Source organism: Petromyzon marinus, chromosome 23, assembly GCF_048934315.1.
Source record: "Petromyzon marinus isolate PM22_M1 ecotype Great Lakes invasive population chromosome 23, UKy_Petmar_22M1.pri1.0, whole genome shotgun sequence".
Taxonomy (NCBI): Eukaryota; Metazoa; Chordata; class Hyperoartia; order Petromyzontiformes; family Petromyzontidae; genus Petromyzon; species Petromyzon marinus.
Window position 1 is genome coordinate 8257222 of NC_133689.1, and position 21483 is coordinate 8278704.

The window sequence follows — 21483 nt, forward strand, 5'->3', positions numbered from 1 at the left end:
GTCGCAAAAATTGCACGGGACCTTCACAGTAATGCACACGTGCCGGCATGGCAGTAACTTATTGATGCAAGTCGGACGCGAGTTTGCTCACAAGTCAACATCGGCACGACACACGTTTCTATGGCGGGTAGAGCTGGTGTCTTCTTTTTATGTCGCTAGGGCCACATTTCCCAAAAGCAGAATATACCTTTTTAGATTTTAATCTTGATTTGAAGCTTTCGTGACTGCAGCAATCCATACTCTTTGGTTCTTTCGGTAAAGTCACGGAGGTAGAAAAATAAAATCATATATTCTTGGTTCTTTCGGTAAAGTCACGTAGAAGGGAAACAATAAAATTATAAAACAATAAAATTCTCACGACGTTTCGACTGCAACACAAGCAGTCATCATCAGGTGTGAAAATCACAGCAAGAAAATTTGAAAAAAGCGGCGGTTTTTTCTTGCTGTGGTTTTCACACCTGATGATGATTGCTTGTGTTGCAGTCGAAACGTCGTGAGAATTTTATTGTTTTATATTTTTATTATTTTATTGTTTCCCTTCTACGTGACTTTACCGAAAGAACCAAGAATATGAATCCCTGCAGTCACGAAAGCTTTAAATCCAAAAATAATATATCACGTTTCGATCGCAACACAAGCGGTCCTCCATCAGGCGGGAACAATAATCCAGCAGTGGAATTCCTGAACCAGTGTTTTTGTGTTGCGATCGAAACGTCGTGATATATTATTTTTTTATATTTTGGCAAGAAGGTACACGAGTGCTTTCGCATTCGATGCTTGATTTAATTGTTATATCGAACCTTTAAGGTATCATTTAACTGTACACGTGAACATTTTGAATCCATAAAAAAATTATATGCAAGATAGGGTCAACATTGTACCAATAAACACTACGATTTTTTTTTTACAGATTTTAGAACATAAACATTTTTTTTACTGGTGTCCCTCTGTTTAAGAAGTATCTAAATGTTGCTCAAATATTACGAAATAATACGAATATTCCAGTCACTCAAGCTCACATCCACAAAGAATCACAGCAACACACATTAATGCATTACATTGATTTTAATACTTTGGTATAATTTACACGGAAAATTTACACGAGGCACAATGAAACAGCATACTTTGTAATACTGTTATCTTAAATAATTGGCATCTACTCAGATCAACCAGGCAAAACCACAAAGGTCACAACACTGAACATTGCTTCCAAGACATGACCAGCACTCCACACAGCCGACAGGATATTAGCAACCTAATAATCTATTGATGTACCACTCGCTGTAATTGTTTAATCATGTTATATGACAAATTAAAGAAAACATGATTTCCGCTGCACAGTGTTATATAATTTGTAAGTCTATTAAACCAAACTTTAAAAAGTTATTTTGCAAAAACACCAGTCAAGAGGAATTTTATCAGTTTTTACGGATATAAAAAAAATACTTTCATTTTGAAAATATACTTTTGACAAAATAATTATGCAATGTTGGGGTATTTTGTATAAATGTGCATTAGACCACTGGCAATTTTAAACAAATTAGACACAAAAACTCAATGGCATTCTCACACACGTGTACATTGCATACCTGTCCAGAGTAATTCTTTTATAGTATCTTGCACAGTGTACACTGCAACACAATTATCACTGGGAAATTATCATTCAGGATTTCATTCAGAATTATGCCAAATCCACACTGAGCAATGATAACAATTGTTGTTGACCAGTAAAGTCCTCTAAAATTCAGACATCACATTCATAGTGATATTTAATTCAGCCAATAATCCAAACAAGCTTATCAATATCTCAAGCCATGAATAAGATGCAATATTCCTTCCCACAAGGAAGAAGCAAGTAATTTGTACCATGTTCAGATATATATTTGCCTAGGCACAGTTTAAAACACTGCTTACCACACAATGAGAGAGCTAGCTTGCATACAAATAAATGCTCGTCCAGTATTGAAGTGGGTAAGCTTCGCCAGTTTACTCCTGTGTTATCTGAAATAAAATAATTGCAAGCTGATAATAAAATTCAAAAGCAAGATCATTCATCACCTTAGGAAGGACTCTATGTAAATGGCTTTATTTTAGTTAGTGCAAGTTAACTTCATTTAATGCATACATACACAGCAGAAGACTGACATAATTTACACCTTTACCTGATAAAATGTTAATGCTCTTGATTAAGAATGCATGCTGGCGACAAAATAAGGTTTTTAATTAATGCAAGCCAGCGTGTGGTAGCAGTGTTTGATCAGCTGAATCAGCTTTGGGGTTGGCTACGTCATAAATGCACAGATTGCAATAAAGTAACGTGGGCCGAAAATAATTACAAATACCAACTAGCAATTCGGCCATGCTGACAGAACACAATCCAAGTCTAATATAGCTCCACAACTTAACAAGCAAAACTGAATCACCAATGTTGGACTGTTATACTTCCCTGAAATAACAGGCCCTGCAATTGAGAGCACTTGGAGGTTAATGAAAATCACATCAGCAGATGCGCCCAAAATATGCATTTCTATGCAAACTGTTGCCTCCTGAGAACTTACACTTCAACATAGCATCAATCCAACCACGTGTGTAAAACCCGTCAGCCAAGAGCACGGTTAACTAATTACTATACAAGTACTGAATGTTACTCCTTTTAAAGGAAGACGACCCAAAAAAACACTGCTCTTATTTAAAGAATAATTACAGATGAGGTTTTAAATTTATCTTGACAAAGCGCAGGTGCCCACCTCATACATTGATCTCGTTTTCCCCCCATGTCTCGACTGCCAGTGAAATGTGATTACAATTCTTTAGCCGTGTGCGTCGAGGTACATTTGCACCAGCATGAGCACACACACGCATGCATCAAGCCCTCCAAAAGTGCTCAATCCTGCCAAGTTAATCCGTAAGTGTTTAGTAAACTGTGCATTGGTCTAAGCAAGTGGCCTCGTACAAGCACAGTGCAGGTCATCCCGGGATTGATTAAAGCGCACCAATCATGGTTACAGTGGTTACCGGGAATTTATCACGCACCCTATTTTCCCACTGCACGACAACACTTTTGTGTCATTTTGTAAATGGAGACTGAAAAACATGACTATTAGGCTTAATATGCACCGTTGTCACCAATTTCAATACATTAGCACAAGGTAGGCGCACAGCAATTTTAACGTTGGAAACGCACAAGGCAAATGCGTTACCACTCCCAGCCAGTCACTCGTTTTGTTCGGGGTAATACCCCGAGGTGTTTTATCCTCAGATTCATTATCGTAGATGACCCACATGAATGTTAATTACATAAAAGACACATACAAGAAAACTGCACAGATTGAATATTGACCAAAGAATGGGAGCTCAAAGCAAAGTTGGTTTCTTTGCCTACGAATGAAGCCAGCCGTTACCCACCTCAGATGATGATACGCGATCCGTTAAACAGACGCAAAGCACCACCGGCTCTCCCTTGACCCAACATCAACACACCCTCATGTGACTACATTTGTACAGTGGGGGCAGACTGCAGGTTCACAGCTTAGAGGTAGCCTGGGACACTTTCGAGCCACTTCGCCTGTTCAGAGCCTTGCAGATGAAATCCCCTGCTTCAATCAGTTTCTGAAGGTCCACACCCTAGTAAGAAAGTATACAGAGACAGCATATAGAGCAGTTTGTATTTTACACACCTGTGCATGTTAATGTAAAACATCTTATTGTCGCTCTATAACAGTGTTCTTCGTTGCAAGGCCCGCAGGCCACTGGCAACCACTGGTGGCCTTTAGTTCGTCTCCTGACGTGCGATCCTGACAATTCACAAATGTGAAAATCCCCTTGCAGGCAGTGTGGCAGCCCTCACACTGAAGTCTTATTGGCGTAAGTGGCCCCCCCGCTCTGAAAATCAGTGAAGAACATTGCCCTATAACAACATCAGCCATACAAAGAAGGCTGTGTTCTGCCCAAGCAGTTAATGGTGCGGTGAACGCGTCGAGCGTTGGAAAGGTGAACGCGTCGAGCGTTGGAAAGGTGAACGCACCGTTTGGATGCCCAGGCCGTTGAGCATGTAGACCACGTCCTCTGTTGCCACGTTTCCAGACGCCCCGCGCGCGTACGGACACCCTCCCAGCCCAGCCACCGACGAGTCAACGACACTCACTCCCATCTGAAGTGACAGGTGCCGCACGGGGGAACAGCCATTTTGACCACCGCGTACACGTGGCGAAAATCAACACACGAGCTATAGCGCCAATGTTTGGGTCGCAATCCAGGATCGATCGCAAGAGATTAATTGTAAATCTCAGGACAAATCAGAACCGAACATGAACATAAGCAGACAACAATTTTGCGTTAAGAATGCATACGTTAAACAAAGAACTTTTACCAAAAGACAGAGCTAGTAGCTTGTGTGTCTATAGAGTAGTTTATTATAGGGTTACATCCATCAGGGTAATTGTTGGTTCAGAATTATGGTGGATCGCAGAGCCCATTGAGATCCACCAGAATGGATCACCACTGCTGTAGTGTAAACCAGCTTGCAGCTCATTGTGCCCATCTTGTTAAATGACTTTAAATATGTACTTGCATGCAAATTCAATACAAGTTACAAGGTGTGTGAGCAAGTACGATTGCTGATGCATGTACAGTTTATACACAAAAGTGCATTTAGGTATGAGCAATATTTGACACCAAAATACTCATGTACACAAAGTAAATGCATGACCATCCTTCATATAATGTACATACAGATTCAGAAAGTACGAGCAATATTTGACACCAAAATACTCATGTACACAAAGTAAATGCATGACCATCCTTCATATAATGTACATACAGATTCAGAAAGTACGAGCAATATTTGACACAAAAATACTCATGTACACAAAGTAAATGCATGACCATCCTTCATATAATGTACATACAGATTCAGAAAGTACGAGCAATATTTGACACCAAAATACGCATGTACACAAAGTAAATGCATGACCATCCTTCACATAATGTACATAGAGATTCAGAAAGTAAAATAAGCAGGATGTGTACACAATGTATCTATTTACTGTGCTCGGTAATTGTGGCCTTCCTTCTATTTAGCTCTGTCCATGATATTAATCCCAAACAGTTGCATCTAATTGTTCAAATTGCTTTGGTACTTCATTTTCTGTCTTCTCCAGCTTCTTGTCATCATCATCATCGTCACGATCCATGCACAGATAGCCCGTAGGTGTCCACTTCACATTGTCATTTGTTTCCTCTTTCTGGCACCAATCTATTATGTCATCAAGCCATTCTCGATGGCTTCTTATATCCACAATTTTTCCCAGCAAAAAATGTATATTCACTTTTGTTTTCTCATTACATTTACAATAAACGTGTCGTGCATTTCTGTCAATATTCCTATTATCTCTTTGTAGTGACTATCCAGTTATCTAGCTTGACCACCTGAATGTGAAATTGTAGCTGTTGCTCTGCATATACACAAGCCATACAAAAGAAGAATCCATAATACATTTATGTTTCTCTTTTTGTCCGTCAATTACATTTGTCTTACATAATTTGAAAACAAAATGTATCAAGTTTGGACTATTTTTTTATGATGGGAAAGCAATGATTTCATTAAATCAACATGTGTAAAGTGCAGAAACAATTCGACTTTCTGTACACATATGCATAAACAATACTACTCAGGTCGACATAACACCAAACCAAACAATATTTGTAAACTCAGTGAAACGTCTCCAAATTGTACTTCTCCTACATTAAATTTTGATTTAAAGCTTTCGTGACTGCAGGGATTCATATTCTTGGTTCTTTTGGTAAAGTCACATAGAAGGGAAACAATAAAATAATATTCTCCTACATTGTTATATCATCTATTTCAATAACTAAATAATTATGCACTTGGCTTCCACAACAAATACCAGTAGAAACCCAACATTCTAAAGTAATGTAATAGTAAAATAGGGTTGTATGTTTCTTGTTTTTGGTATTAAACAAAAATATTAATGACAATAAGCATTGTTTAACTGAACAGCAGAACAAGCAAAGCCAGGAAATCTCAAACGCGGGAAGTTGTGGAGCGCATTGTGATGCTGTAGGCTTCTGTGAGCAGAATTGCTGTAAACACTGCTGAATCATAGCAGTGCAGGATTTCCCACCATGCAATCAGAGAATGTTCACACAAATTTCAGTGAACAATGCAACACATTTAACCGTAGTTCGTAGTAGTTTTGTGCATGCATAAAACAAAGCGCTCATGTATGAAACATTCGATGATAAAGTTTACGGACCCTTGCCATTGAATCACTGTAGTGTAGCCTGTTTCCTGTTTTATTCTTAACACGTATGTATTTGCGCTCAGGTTTAACATGTGTTTGTTACACCTGGTTGGAATTTCTAGAAAGAATAACAAAACTGCTATTAAGACTCTCCTGAGGATACACAGCATGCCACGGTTGGATTCAGTGCAAAAGCACCGTTTAAAGAGGTCCCTTCACTTCAAGCTACATTAAGTCCAATTAGTTATGGGTGGGTATGTTTTGAGTCACACGCAACTACGTGTCGTTATCGGCAAGCTACCGATTACCATAAATTGTGCTGAAAATACAAAAGAAAATAGCATCATGAATAGCTAATCCCTTCATTCTAATTTGCAGTCTCGTCAAATTGGGTCAATAAGCTTAAACGCTCTGGAAGTTTACGAATAAACAAGGCGTGTTCTGTACGCTATAAACAGGCAAAAACGAGGTCATGCTGCAGCATAGCAATTGTGGGAGACTTCACTGCAAGGGTATAGCAAGAGGAACAGAGGGGACAGAACGATTAAACATTTTAAATGGAAAAGAGGAATGAGAGAATGCCACCCAGAGTGTGTGGCCAGCAGACACACGAGAAGACAATTCACACCTTTTAAACAAAATTCATTTAGAAAGTGGACGGGAAGGACGGACGACAGGTGGAGAAATAAAAATAATTTATTCTCATGGATAAACCCCCATGTGGCAGGGCTGTCTCCGTTACAGGTTAGTGAGATGCTTGTTCGATTTCAGCACGTGGGTCAGGAAAGAAACGCAAATCAGAGACAATATTGACGGTGAAGAAAAGTAAATGAGCTAGGGCAGGACACCACAACACAAGCTGCTGGCCAATGAACCAGACTGAATGATCGAATATCAGCCAAAGGAAGGAATATGTGCAAGACCACAACCACCACGGAGTTGGAGAATGTATATATTGGTTCATGTGCACAAGTGAGATGAAGCGGAGCAACAGTGGATTGTGAGGGAGGCATTCATCCTGCAGTACATAGATATTTGGCTGATGATTATATAAGAGATGGCTGGATGGTTCAAAGGTCAGGGCACTAACTCAATGTAAATTTGGTGCAAAAGTTGCATTGCTCATCACCCCAAAAGGTGTAACTTGTAAAATATGTTCACAGTTACTTCTCTCGTGAAAGTGTACGGGAAATATAAAAGGAGATTTTGTATTTATTTTAGAAATACTCTGCATGCATTACAAGTTTCTGGAACACGTGGCAATAAAGCCGGCACCATTCACTGCTTCGCCCACACGTTAAAACTCTGCTGTCACTTTCAATGCTCAATTTTCAAACGCAAGACTGTTCAGAAACCCATTTGAGGACCTACATTTAAAAGGTGGCTTGGCTTCCTTGATTCACACCTCTCTTTACAACGATAAGAATCAACAGATGGTCATATTAAGGCTTTTGATGTTGAAATGTGAAGTTGCACGAGACCTGCAACCCCCACGCCCCCAACCTGTCTCTCCACGTTGGTAAAGGCGAAGCAACGCTTGCCCTTTGAACCCTAATTGCATCAAGGGAAATATGTTTCCCAATGATGTAGTGGTCGCAGACATTTTAACTTTTCTTCTCTCTTTTTTTTTACGGATAGCGAGGAAAGCGTGTATTAAAAGCTCGCCACATGTTAGCAATTACCCAGATGATCACACCAGCTGCAGGATCACCGCAAAAAAAGGAAGGAAAACGTTAACAAGGCTCTGGGATTTCGGGTTTGTGGTTGCTGGAACGGGTCGACGCTTAGCTTCATGGGGGGTTTTATCTGCAGGCCCATTCGAGCACCTTTTGAAGTTTTGAGCGAAATGCTGAGTTTTTGAAGAACGCAAAAAAAATCCCATCAAAATGTCAAATGTATACATTTGGTTCAGGATATGTTATTGTTCTTCGTAAAACATTTGACACTCATATTCTTGGTTCTTTCGGTAAAGTCACGTAGAAGGGAAACAATAAACACAAATATTATTTCCCTTCTACGTGACTTTACAGAAAGAACCAAGAATATGAATCCTGCAGTCGCGAAAGCTTAAAAATCTAAACATTTGACACTCGTTAATGCATAATGGTAATGAGAGACTGGGGAAAAAAGCAGTTGGGCTGGTACCATGGAATATTCTTAATGAGACATTGCGATGCACCGAGGGCAAGGCGTTGGGCTGTTGAACGAGAGCAATGTATGCTGCGTTACAAAAGAGGGCAGCAAAAACCAAAGCTTGGCATGAATTTTGCAAGAAGGAGGCTGCACATTAACAATCAAGGGGTGCAGCTGCCCGTTATCCACCAAACTCTGACGCAAATCATCATTCAAATCGTCATAATGTACCATTATAGACTCATGAGTTTTTGGTTATCAACGAGAAAGGTTGGTCGAGAATGCTTCATGTTTTATTAGCATCAGCCATGAAAACAATAACATAAATTTTGATTTAAAGCTTTCGTGACTGCAGGGATTCATATTCTTGGTTCTTTCGGTAAAGTCACGTAGAAGGGAAACAATAAAATAATAAAAATATAAAACAATAACATTCTTACGACGTTTCGACTGCAACACAAGCAATCATCATCAGGTGTGAAAACCACAAATTTTATTGTTGCGGTTTTCACACCTGATGATGATTGCTTGTGTTGCAGTCGAAACGTCGTGAGAATTTTATTGTTTTATATTCTTATTATTTTATTGTTTCCCTTCTACGTGACTTTACCGAAAGAACCAAGAATAATAATATAATCCAATGATGCTTAAAACAAGCGTCATGACAGTAAATCTGACATCAAATATTTGTAAATATTTATTATTAGAGAGACAATTAGCAAAAGCGTCCCAAAAGGAAAATGAAGTTTTCTGATAACATTGGGCACAAAGATGTGTATGTATCGATCTGGAAAAATACTAGTCTATAGATACCAGATAATTGCTTTAATGATCTCCACTCATATACAACGCTAAATTGAACATGAACCTCTTACCTTGCTAATAAATATGCATCAGCCGTGTTATCGAAGCACACAGTTTCGAGTTCACAGTTAAATGTGTTCTGGGTTGCAGAAGGCATGCAATAATTTAATGGTTTAAGTGTTTTTTACTGCTCCTCTACAGGCATGCCAGCACAGCCACATGGACTTGTTATGTTACAAGTGCACATTCATCCTATACTTGTCCATTAAATGGGTTTTCAAAATGCATAAAAACAGACACGCTGCGAAACACAGCTGTGCGCAAAAGGAATTTTGGACCCCATGCAAAACCAACCATTTCCTGTCTGAAAGCAGCTGTTGTTATATAAACCAACAAGGGGAGTGTAACTATGTAGAAGCCAAGAAAGTGGCACTTCTTACACAGAAGGGCAAGAGACACCTTCAGCTAAATTGCAGTTATGTATGTTACTACCATCACAGCCACAGCCCCAGACACATGTTTTCCATTGCAAACTGTCATCTTTTAATGCTGAAATTGTGCAGGTGCAGGGATTTCATCCATCAGCGATTGGACGAAAGGCATTATCAATAAATGAGCCATGCCAGACAAAAATGGCCGCACAGATTTCCAGTCGTTCTCATTTTGCAGGCTCAAACAGCCACCTACGCTTTCTGTTCTGTGCAGTGGCCAAATTAACCACCCGTTTTAAATTAAATTCCACCCATCCAACAAGAGAGAAAAACAGGGCCTCTTGTTATGAGATTGACTGTGACTGCACTGTTGCAAAAACACTTTATACGACCAAATAATTTAAAAAACTAATTTGACTTGACAGAGTCTAATTCCTGACTCCTATCATGATTAAAACATGGGGCATTAATGTTACGCCGAGACATCTTAAGGAGCCGGTAAACAAGCTCCAGGCCCATGGGCAATATGAGGCAAAATTCTAAAATAAAACTAAGCATAGAAAGAACAGTATCATAAAAAAATACATCTTAGGTTGTCATTTTAAAATAAAATCGTGAATGGGACAAAACATCATTTTTTCCAGGACCTCTGTGTTTTTTGTTCCTGCCACATTTATAAACATGCTATTTAGAGTATTTGGCTGCGATAAATGTCCATATGACAAGCCACTTCGTCGCACCATCATTTGTAGCCAGGTCGTTTAATTTAGAAACGATTAATATAGAATTCCATTTAAGAAAATGGCATTATAATTAAAAGTTTCAAATGTATATGGGTAATGGCACCCTTTTCTTGAGTTACAAGTGCATCTTTGTTCCGCTGGTTTGTTGTATTTAGCAAAAAAAATAAATGGTGGAAAGCTTCCTCCCATTTCTCGTGCTCTCAAAGCGATTCATGACAGAAATCATGGTATTTACATTTTTTTTAAAGTCACTGGGTGGGCACTGGATACGAGCCAAGCCCATCGCTGGGATTAAAAACTTGTGAGGAAACTGTTAAATTAGTTTTTTTTTTATGATCGCTCACCTTTGGGAATTGAGCTTTAAATGGAATGTTTGTGCATTGCCGCAAGCTCGTCAAGCCACTAGAGGGTTTTATTTCAGAAAACAATACGCAACTCGTGCCGAATGGTATTTTAGAGGGCACCTAAAGTCAGTCTCTTCATTAATCAATTTTTTTGTATGTTTCTGCCACGTCAGCGAACACATATTAAAAATATATATGGGCATTGACTGCTCTGACATATTCGCAATTAATTTCCACAGCGGATTTAAACGTATATTAAGTGCAGAAAGAGAACTGCCAAACTTCCGAATAAAAAAAAACGAGCCTCCCAATTAGTGGAAGAATATGAATTTGATCAAACTGACTTTATTTGTTATGTTTATATGGATTTTCCTGCTCTTTAGCCAAGCGAATGACATAATGCAGTGGTTGGCCAGCAGTCTTTATGGGTAGGAAGTGACTATAGTTACATTAAATTAAAACTACAGTATACAAGAGACCATTACAGTGGTTCTGTAACTCACGAAACTATTGTGGGCCTGAAACACGGCAAATGACCGCCAATATATCTTCTATAGTTATATATTTTAAAAAATGTATGGTTTGTGCCAATATTACATGCACTATTGTAAGTTAGGCACCATTAATTCCACACCAGTCTCTACACTATTTAGAAAAGAGTCTAATGCACTATCCCTAATGTTTATTACATTATTTTGACTGCATAGACATTGCAACTTTACAGGTGATCGGTATCTTCAGATATCTTAAATTGCTTTGCACTTGGCCTCATATTTGTGCCTCTAGTATAACCTACTGTGAGTTTCTACACAGAAGTATATACTGATATTTACACACAAACCAATCCAACATAACTATACTGCAAGTCTACACATACAGATGCACACTTTAAACATACATTCAACAACTACCGTTCGCCACCAAGTGGCGGTGACGTCACCACGGCGCTTGTGGCACGCTTGGCGCACGTACTTTCACACGCCACTAACTGAACACGCTTAACACAACGGTGCCCTTCACTTTCACACACCACTAATTTAACACGCTTAACACAACGGTGCCCTTCAATTGCACACACCACTAATTTAACACGCTAAACACAATGGTGCCCTTCACCCCATACCATCTGCTCAAAAACAAGGTGCGTGCTGCCCCTTACTCACGAAGTTGTGGGGGATGAATAAGAGGGGGGTTGGCAGGAAAAAAAGAAAAAGGACATTAAGTTCCCAGACCCATTTCCTAACCTCTGCAGCAAACTTCCTTTGAGATTGCAGGGCAACAACGTGATTGGTGGAATTGGGCCAAGCTTCCTGGGGGACGGCATGAAACGGCGCGATCCCATTGGCTCTCGCTATTCTGTAGGGACACCAGGCAAGCCAGCATCAGATTCCAGCGCGGGAAGAAACAGCTGCTTCAGCGATTCTACGCGGGGGGGGGGGGGAGGTGATTCTGCATCGTTAAGCCACACTAGTTTTCTTTATTCTCACTTCGCATGAAATTATGTTGTTTTTTTAGTTACGTACCGTGCTCTACGGTACGATTATTACATTACGGATACATCCAAATGCATGTTAGACAGATAGGTTTACGCTGCTGCACTCCATACCCCTCGGTGAACTTGGCAGATCGGACTGGTGCGTGGCAATTTAGCGCCGTGTAGTCAACACCAGCTTATTTGTAATACTTGTCTGATTTACTTCATGCCTCACCCTACCATTAGGCCTGTAATGCGCTTTAAGCATTGCAATTTGTTTTACAGCCTGTATCCCCCAATGGGTTGGCCAGTCAATAATGCACTATGTGTTGCAATAAAAGAAAATATTGAAGCAAACGCAAAGTTGCCAAACACGAAAAAGTTTGGTGTCAAATGCTACAGGGTGATCAATGTTAAGTTAACACAGCTCACTATTGATTAATGGTAGTCTTTGCTGGGTCACATATTAAGTTCCTCCACTAATTGTCGTGCAGACGTGGTCTTTATGGGATGTAAGTTAGGCCCGTGCGCTTCACCTCTGTAACAAATAAGCTGGTGCCATATTGAACTCTTGAAAATATTTAAATTGCAGTATAAAAATTCTTACAAAAATATGACGTGCCATTCTATCATAATGAAATAATTAATACTTTTTAAAACTTGGCTTTGGAATCTAAAAACCAGTACCTTCCTGTATATAAGAGCTATTTTTTTAAGTCGTGAATTTGGAAATACATCGCAGAAAATATTGACAATGTTGGAAATAAATATTGTTGGTAAAAATCACACTGCAGCAGAACTCCAGTAAAAACGTGTAGAAGTGGGAGGTAAACTTAGAGACCCCATTATCCACAGGGTCATCTGTGAAATGAATCCACTTAGTTGCAAAATATCACGGATAAACGTGGATAGGATTAATTTGCCAATTTGCTCGTATCTAACAAAATATCAGGAGATAATAAGAATAACATAAATCCTGTAAGTGAATGCCTGGAAAAATGGGGCCGGGCAAAACCCATGGATGAATGTTAGGAAAAGCATTTCGGTAGCTGTTGAAAAGCTGTGTTGCTGTCACATGTTGAAACGCTAGTAAAATAATGCAATGGTAGTAGTGTGTGTTGAGAGGGCAGCATAATCGTTGTTGCTGTGTATATATGTACAGTAAAACCTTGGATTGCGAGTAACTTGGTCTGCGAGTGTTTTGCAAGGCGAGCAAAAATTTTAAATAAATGTTAATTTGATAAACGAGCGAGGATCTTGCAATACGAGTAGTGTACGTATACGCTTTGTCTGCCGAGCGTCACGTGATCACAACTGATATACGAGTGCTTTGGATTACAAACACGTTTCCGGAACCAATTATGCTCACAATCCAAGGTTTTACTGTATGTTGAACTCTTTTCACAACATATGTAGCCAACCGTGCTAATTAGAGGCGCATGGGAAAGGACAAACTAACACAAAAAGCAGTTCTAAAGAAATGAGTTTTGAATCTAGATTTAAAAGTGCATACATAGCTCCAGTGGCTTCTTAACATCGGAAGGAAGAATGTTCCAGACGGCCGCAGATGCACATCTGAAAAGCACGCAATGCAGTGACCGTCTCTGTTCGGTAGCCAGCTATCGCTGCTTGTAATGTGCTGCCTGTGCGATGCGTGCAGCCGGTATGCCTGCCCACTGCGGCTCGGACGCACACTGCAGGCTCTTTCCTCTCTATTGCGTGCAGGGGAGGTGACAGGGTGGGTGACATTCTGCATATAAGTGTACGACACTCGGTCTGGCGGACTCCGTGCAACTGCATCGTCAGAGTGTGTCGCCAACCGATGGCGTCTAGTTCAACAGCCTGAACGACTCTCTAATCATTCTTGAAATTAAAATTGGTTGAATGTCACCCCGGCCTGAAATCCTGGCTCCGCCCCTGATTGCGTGTATGCTGCCCTGTGTATTAGGCCTTGGTCACCCTTAATCTCCCTTCACGATAAAGGGGGGTTTAAGGGTGACCTTAATCCAAAGTTATTGACTGATATCTCCGCTGATAACATCTCTGCCCCCCCTCTACCCCCTTACTTGTGTGCCTGCTTTCAAATGCATTGTGCAAGCATGCAGCCAGTTTCCAGCGTAGATGTATGGCAATTCATTAATGTCTGTATTAATTAACTAAGACTGATGAAAACATGCATTAATGGAAGTATGAAAATATGGATGGACATATAAATGAATGAATGGATGAATACATCATTGCATGAATAAATGCAGAGTTACTAGGGAGTGCACATAATGCAGGGATGACGTTTGCCACAATGTGACTGAAGGCATGCAAACAGGGCATGTGCTTTTTAAAAAAACACAGCATGTGCGACGTCTGTGTAATGTGAATGGTGCGCAGGTGCATTCATGCGAGTGCACACAACACACAGTACAGGTAAATAAGTATACACATTTGTCGATCAATTCCTATTATCCTTGAATATAATGGAGATAACCCGATTTGAACTCGCCTATACATGAACACTGTGACGGATCACCACAGACTATAGGATGGATATAACTCCACTTATCCAAGAACAAACTGCGAAAAGAAAGCAATTATCCAATCCAGGATGAGGGAAAAATCAGATAATGGCAGATTATAGGAAAAACAAGGTGCAGATAAAGAAGATTTTTCATACTTTTGGTGCCGTGGATAATATAAGTTTCGGGTAATACAGTCGTAGAAAGAGGAGATTTATTGTATATCAGAGCTTGTTGATGTAAGGAGTAGGGTTGAGCAGTAACACGGTTGTTAGCGCAGTTTTACACTGAAGTGTGTGAAGTATGGCCAAACAACCTCCATGCCCAAAACAGTTTGTGGAGGGCCCTCATCAATCACAAAGGACTGCAAATTGAAACTAAAATGATGCATGCTCTCACAAAATGATGCATGCTCTCACAATGACATGGATATACTTTTAGGTTTTCATACAATTAGTTGGTGTGGCATCTTATACATGTGCTTGTCATATTAACTTTGCAGTGAGTGCAGACTTTTATGTCTTGAATACTAGGAAAGCTACACTATCATCAGATCATTTTCATTAAAGGATTGCAGATGATTTGTGAAACGTCTTTGTTCATCCCAAATTATCGTTTAGAGCAAATAAAACCGTTTAAAGAGACTCAGAGTAGATTTATTCAATGCACGTGCTATAAAAGGAGCCATTTGAACCCTCACCTCTTTAGGGAATGGGGTGGGGGGAGAACTTTCTGAAATAAATAAATATATGAGACACAAACACGTTTTTGTGCTACCACGATTTTCTTCTCCAAATATTTTCTTTCCACCGGACGTCAATTTGCCGTCATTAATTTCGCACAACGTCCTTTAATCTTGCACTATTCATGAACTGGAACAGGTACTTTTCTGCCAAAATATTACTTTCGTGCAAAACAAAAAGCCCCTTGATCCAATTTGTGCTTAATTGAATTCAAAGCTAAAAATAATAAACTAAATTTCTAAAAAGCCACATGCAGAAGTTAAACATAATAGAATGATTTACTTTTTTACCAATGCAGCTGATAATAGATTATATAGACATACACACGACGAATTAAATAAAATGGTAAAAAAAAAATATTCAGTACTCTAAAACATGTATTTGCGCTTTTAAGGAGGTAAATTGTTTAACGCTAAATTTGTTTCTTCGATTAGAATGTACACATTGACCCAATTAAAATAATACATTTATAGACGTGATAACATCAGAAACAAGGTTTGTACATACACGCATACTGCACACATGCCAAAAGCCCTTCTGGAACATTAAGCAATGGTGCAGTAAAGGAAAAACAGTGCCCAACACATTTAAAAGAACAGCACCCCCACTGCTTTAACGTGCAGAGGAAACGCTATAGTTTAATAACACTCCCACCATATATTGGTGAAGCGGTTCAATTCATAGCACCCATCAGGATGTTCTATTTAAAAAAAAAACGTTAGAATTGGAATAAGCCATTTTAAAACCTAAAGGTAGAATCTAAGTAATACTTTAAAGAAATGCACAGGCAGGAGGTTGCATTGCAACTAGTAGCACATGGGACATGCGTGCAATACAAACCAATGATCATGAGTAACTTTTCAATGTGCGCTGCTAACCCAAACATCTGTGCAGAAACGTTACTCAATATGGCATCATTAAGTGCATTGCAATGTACTTCTTAAACTTGCAAAACATTTTGCCGTGAACCTGCTTTAATGGACGACTTGTCAATGCCCTCTCAATGTGGATAATTAACTTCTAAGTGTGGCTAAATGAAACATTTCATACCAGTTACTTTATCTTGATCAGGGGCTCAATTGGGCCTGTTTGGTACGGTGCCATTTCCCACGTGGCCAAAATGTCTGTAATTGATAACAGATTTATTTTTTAAACTTAGCAGAAAAAAATCTGAGTTATTCTTTTTTACTAATGATAGGGTATGACCACAAGCTAGAATCATTGTCTGATGTCACTAGAGCTCACACTTGCTTGAGTGTTTGAACCAACGATGTCAAAGTAAAATTTTCTCATAAACAAAGATTCTAGCCTATGTTGGATAGCCTGGGACACTCAGCCTAGCTAGGTATGTATCTACAAGGCAGAGCTAGTTGTTTTACTTCCTTAAATGTGGTTTGAGTCAATAGCGACAATGTGTTTTTTATTTATATATGTAGGGGAAACCTGCGAAAAATGTGAAAGGTAAACATAAGGATCCCACAATCCATTTCCCTCCCACACATACGCGTCTCTCATCACCCCACCCCCATAATGATTATCTTCTCAGGTGTTCCCTCCTTTGGTTACCATTGCTTTACCAACCTTGCCCATAAGCAATCTCTTCTATTGAGGCATCCTGGCCAAGCCCAAGTACGCCTATTTAGTCATGGCATCTCTGTGTATATTCTCTGATCCACGTGTTAATTTTTCTATCTCTCAGGGTAATTCCCATCATGCACCTCTCTATACTAATTTCTAAGCTCTCCCCAAGCCTGACTCTGCTGAATGAGACCAAGAAAGTCAAAACTGGTCAGGAGTTCTCGTTCTTAAAAAAATGGCGCTATATAATAATCACTTGGAAATCCAATAAGCGGATGTAGAGATGAACATCTGCTTAATTATCACCTAACATAAAATACCTTTGCGTGTTTTTCCACAATTGTATTCCAATAGTGCCGTCGGCATTGATATAAAAAAAATCCACTCAAAACCTTTGCAGTGTATCAGCGCTCAGTAGAGAACAGTCCGTTGAAGCAGAGATCACAGAACTGCCTCTGAAATCTAAGTGACCTCTTGGTATCACGAGGGGGCAGCACTTTCCCACCCACCCTGCATTTATTGGTGACCAGGCAAAGACTGTCAAATCACTACACTTGAGAACCTGTTTTTAATTACAGACAACTGCCCGGATTCCAACGCACTGTCTCAACGGTGTCAGCTCAGCACTCTGACCTCTGAGCCAACCGGACACTTTTCAGGAAATAATTAAATACAACACACAAGGATAATTATGACCCCTGTAAACATACCCATGACAAAGATTCACAATGTGTGTATTACTCAGCCCATCATCCTTCCAGGCATGATAAAAATGAGGGATGTTAACAGTGTTTGTATGTATGTATGTTGAACTTCTTTTGCACCGTACGTAGCCAACCGTGCTAATTTGAGGTGCGAAACAGCGGTTGTCCTATGAACTGTGGAATTTCCACCACAGGGCTGTAAACAGGAAATGAGCACCGCCTTCTTAATGCTCATTTGAACAGGAAATCATCAGCTTGCCTTTTATTTTTTTTTGTAACCACACTCGCAGCAATTACTGGGAGTTACAGACGAGGTGTCGGATCTCACCTGCAGGGCGGTGAGGATATTCGCGAGTGCCTGCCCATAGGTGTCATGGCAGTGCACTGCCAGTGCGCTTATTGGCACCTCGTGGCTCACGGCGCGCAACATTTCGCGCATGTTGCCCGGTGTACCCACACCGATCGTGTCCCCCAGAGAGATCTCGTAGCAGCCCATCCCGTACAGGCACTTGGCCACCTGAGCGGGGGAAGGACGGCATTTGACCATTACGACTCTTGTGCTGCACGTGGATTGCTTGACAGCAATTAGCTCAACAATATTGCAGGACACTGGTGGTTGTGAAGGCAGCATCAGTGACTCAACTCACCTCCGCTACTTTGGCTGGATTTATTTTTCCTTCATAAGGACAGCCTACAACACAGGACACATACCTAAAGGCAAAACACAAGAACACACCATCATTGTCAATGTTTGAAATGTTCACAAATTGGTTAAAAACTATTGAAAAAAAAATAGTCGATCATGTGTACAGACTATACTGCACAAAATTTCTTAAAGTAAATAATTTCACATCACTTATCAGCTACTGGATCTTCCAGAATATAAAAATGTCCAGCATTTATATTAAGCAAGAAAACGTTGTACTGGTTTAAATAAAAACGTCTCATTGCTATAGTACTGGGTACCCTGATGTGTGCAGAAAGCACACAATATGGAACCATTCGGTGAAACTACAGCAGTGTGGAAAATGCTACTGCACAGCTACTGGGCCATTATTAGTCACATTTTTTTTCCCATGAAAAGATATCAAAAAGCAGAGCCCCGTCAATTAAATCTGTGTACAGTAGGATGGCATGAACTTACAAACCGTGCCTTCAACAAGGCATCCCTGCTCTACTACGTCATCAATAAGAACCACTTCTCCTGCTGCCTAAATGAGGCTCAATGCCATCTCAGCTGCGGTCTGTACCCTCGGACGGGGATGTTGGCATCCTGTGCCGCACGTGCAACCTCCTCGAAGCGTTGCAGGCTCTCGGCGATGGAGCAGTTGATGTTCTTCTGGCTGAAGGACTCTGAAGCTGCCCCGAATATGGCCACCTCGGTGGCCCCAGCCTTCACCTGTGAACACCAAAGGGTCTTATATCCATGCATGCCACCCCTCATGTTTATTGATTATTGTGCATCTTGTTAATTTCCAGATTTATTTAATTAAAAAAAAGATAAAAGGCACAGCGCTGCAATTGCTTGCTCATTTCACTCCACTTGAACTTTGGAGAGCCCTGTCTGGAGGATAATTTGACCTATTCTTTCATGCTGGCCAAGTCTTGGAAAAGGTGGGAATACATTACTAGATGTGACCTGCTGATCAACTAATTTATGAATGTAATTGAAATACATTTCACGTATAATTTGTTCACTGTCACACGATTGGAAATAAACTGTAACATCACCTTCAAGACCCGACTGAATTTTGAAGTGTTGTTATCGAATAATAACAATGTATTTGCGTTATAGTAAAGCATGTTATATGTAGTTTCCAAATTTAGATAATCAACTTTTGTTATTACTTTCCCTGAAATGCTTCCATTATAACACAATATTCATCCAGGCTGTGAATTAATTTCAACAATATATCTTTTTTATATTACTATCCAAACCAAGAAACATATAAATACGACTATCATTTCATTTTAAATTGTGGATACATTTAATATTCAGCACATATTAACAATAAACATAAACCGTAATTTTAACAAAAAATGTTTCCAATCATGGCAAATGTAAACATGTATTAAATACTGTTTTAAAATGAAATTAAATGAGGGAGGTACTTTTTCAGAATCCTATGGGATGGTGTTTTTCAACATTTTAGGCACTAATGCCACAGCGATGGGGGTTTGAGAATCGAATGTCAATCGTATAAAACATGCTGTTATGTGAGACTGGTGGCATTAAACAATGTTACTTTACACAATACCGCCATAGAACATGTGAAATGTCACCTGCACCATTAATTCCACTGATTGAAATATGTTAATAGAGGGAGGTGAACTCACGGCAGCCTGAAATCCCTTAAGGTTGGGGGTGAGAACTGGGTAGCTCACTCCGGGCAGCTTCCGAATGCCGGCCATTACTTCTACCTGATCGGCCATCTGTCAAGACACAGTGCAATTAAAACACTCTCTTCATTATTATTGTTCACTTTTATTTCACTAAGTCTCATGATTCTTTCTAGGTTTTCTCATTAGGGGGTGTTACGAATTGTAATCCCAATTGAGTAATCTGCAAGTATTTTTTGCTATGTCGCCATGTTTGCCCATTATCAGTTACATTGCATGGATTTGTTGTTTGAGCTACGGGAGAATTCCAGAGAAACCAAAGGAAACCAATAAAGAACAGGGACAGAATATACAAACTCCCACAGAAAGGCAACCGAGTTAGGAGATGAACCCAGGCACGTCTTGCTGAAAGGCATAAGTGTTACCACTATGCCACACTGCCACCCAATTTTTTGGAAATCTATTCTAGTGGACCCCCCTAGAAGTGGGGGTAAAAAGTTTGATCCAACAGGTTTTAAGAAATTGCCGCCCCCCCCCCCTAAAAAAAAAGTTGTTTCACTCCCCCCCCCCACCCCAAAGAAAGTGTAGGCATACATGCCTACACACCCTACATACAATCATCAGTAGCATCTGCACACATTGGTGGCGGGGGGGGGGGGACATCAGTGAGGGCGACGGGCGAATTATAGTTACATGCAAATCAGCCACACTCCCATGGTGAGGGCATTTGTCAAATAACCTTAAGCCACAGGCCCCAAAGTTACTTATATTCACTCACATGTGTCGTGGTATTGTTGCACACAGCTAATGTCAGTGACAAATGGTGTCTGAATCGATCCAATCATTCTGACCAGCATGGTCAAAAACATATCATCCAGCAGTGGATTCAAAACATTGTTTTATTTATGTGAATATGTGTATTTAGCCCTGTTTAACACGTAGGCTTTCGAAAGATAATGTTGACGTTCTGTGCAAAACTAGCTACTACTACATTAGACCTCCTTTGCCAGTACCAAAATATAATAGGGTTTTCCCCTTTTTTCAGGCAACAAAACTGAAATATTTTTAAATGGAATCATGTGTGCATTAACCACAATACTTGTGGTCAAAATGCAAACAAAAAACACACTATGATAATATTAGCATTGTCCTTGAAACTGATTGGTCCACACCAGAGGCGGCTTTCTTTTGAGCCTCGTCTCAATTGGTGCTAGACCAGAGGACGCCAAAAGGCGTACAGCTCAAAGACAATGCACTAACAAAGTAATGAGGGCTCGGGGTATCTACATCATTAGACCTCTTTGTCAGTACCAAAATATAACAATGGGGTTTTTCCCCTTTTTTCTGGCAACAAAACTGATTAAATTATTATAAAAGTGCCTTAACATGGGGTAAGTTAGCTTTCCAAAATTAATA

General features: G+C 39.9%; 1 protein-coding gene across 2 annotated transcripts in view; it reads right to left on the reverse strand.

Annotated features, from left to right (window-relative positions):
* Positions 1–1050: 1050 nt before the first annotated feature.
* LOC116945260 (hydroxymethylglutaryl-CoA lyase, mitochondrial) overlaps positions 1051–21483 on the reverse strand; it is a 28647-nt gene continuing 8214 nt past the window's right edge. For both annotated transcript variants that reach the window (XM_032959629.2, XM_032959628.2), the window contains exons 4-9: positions 20065–20160; positions 18978–19126; positions 18375–18438; positions 18056–18244; positions 4025–4150; positions 1051–3624 (exon numbers count right to left, since the gene is read on the reverse strand). In XM_032959629.2, the coding sequence (XP_032815520.1) occupies positions 3523–3624; positions 4025–4150; positions 18056–18244; positions 18375–18438; positions 18978–19126; positions 20065–20160 (726 nt within the window). In that variant the 3' untranslated portion in view covers positions 1051–3522. The remainder of the gene's footprint in view (positions 3625–4024; positions 4151–18055; positions 18245–18374; positions 18439–18977; positions 19127–20064; positions 20161–21483) is intronic.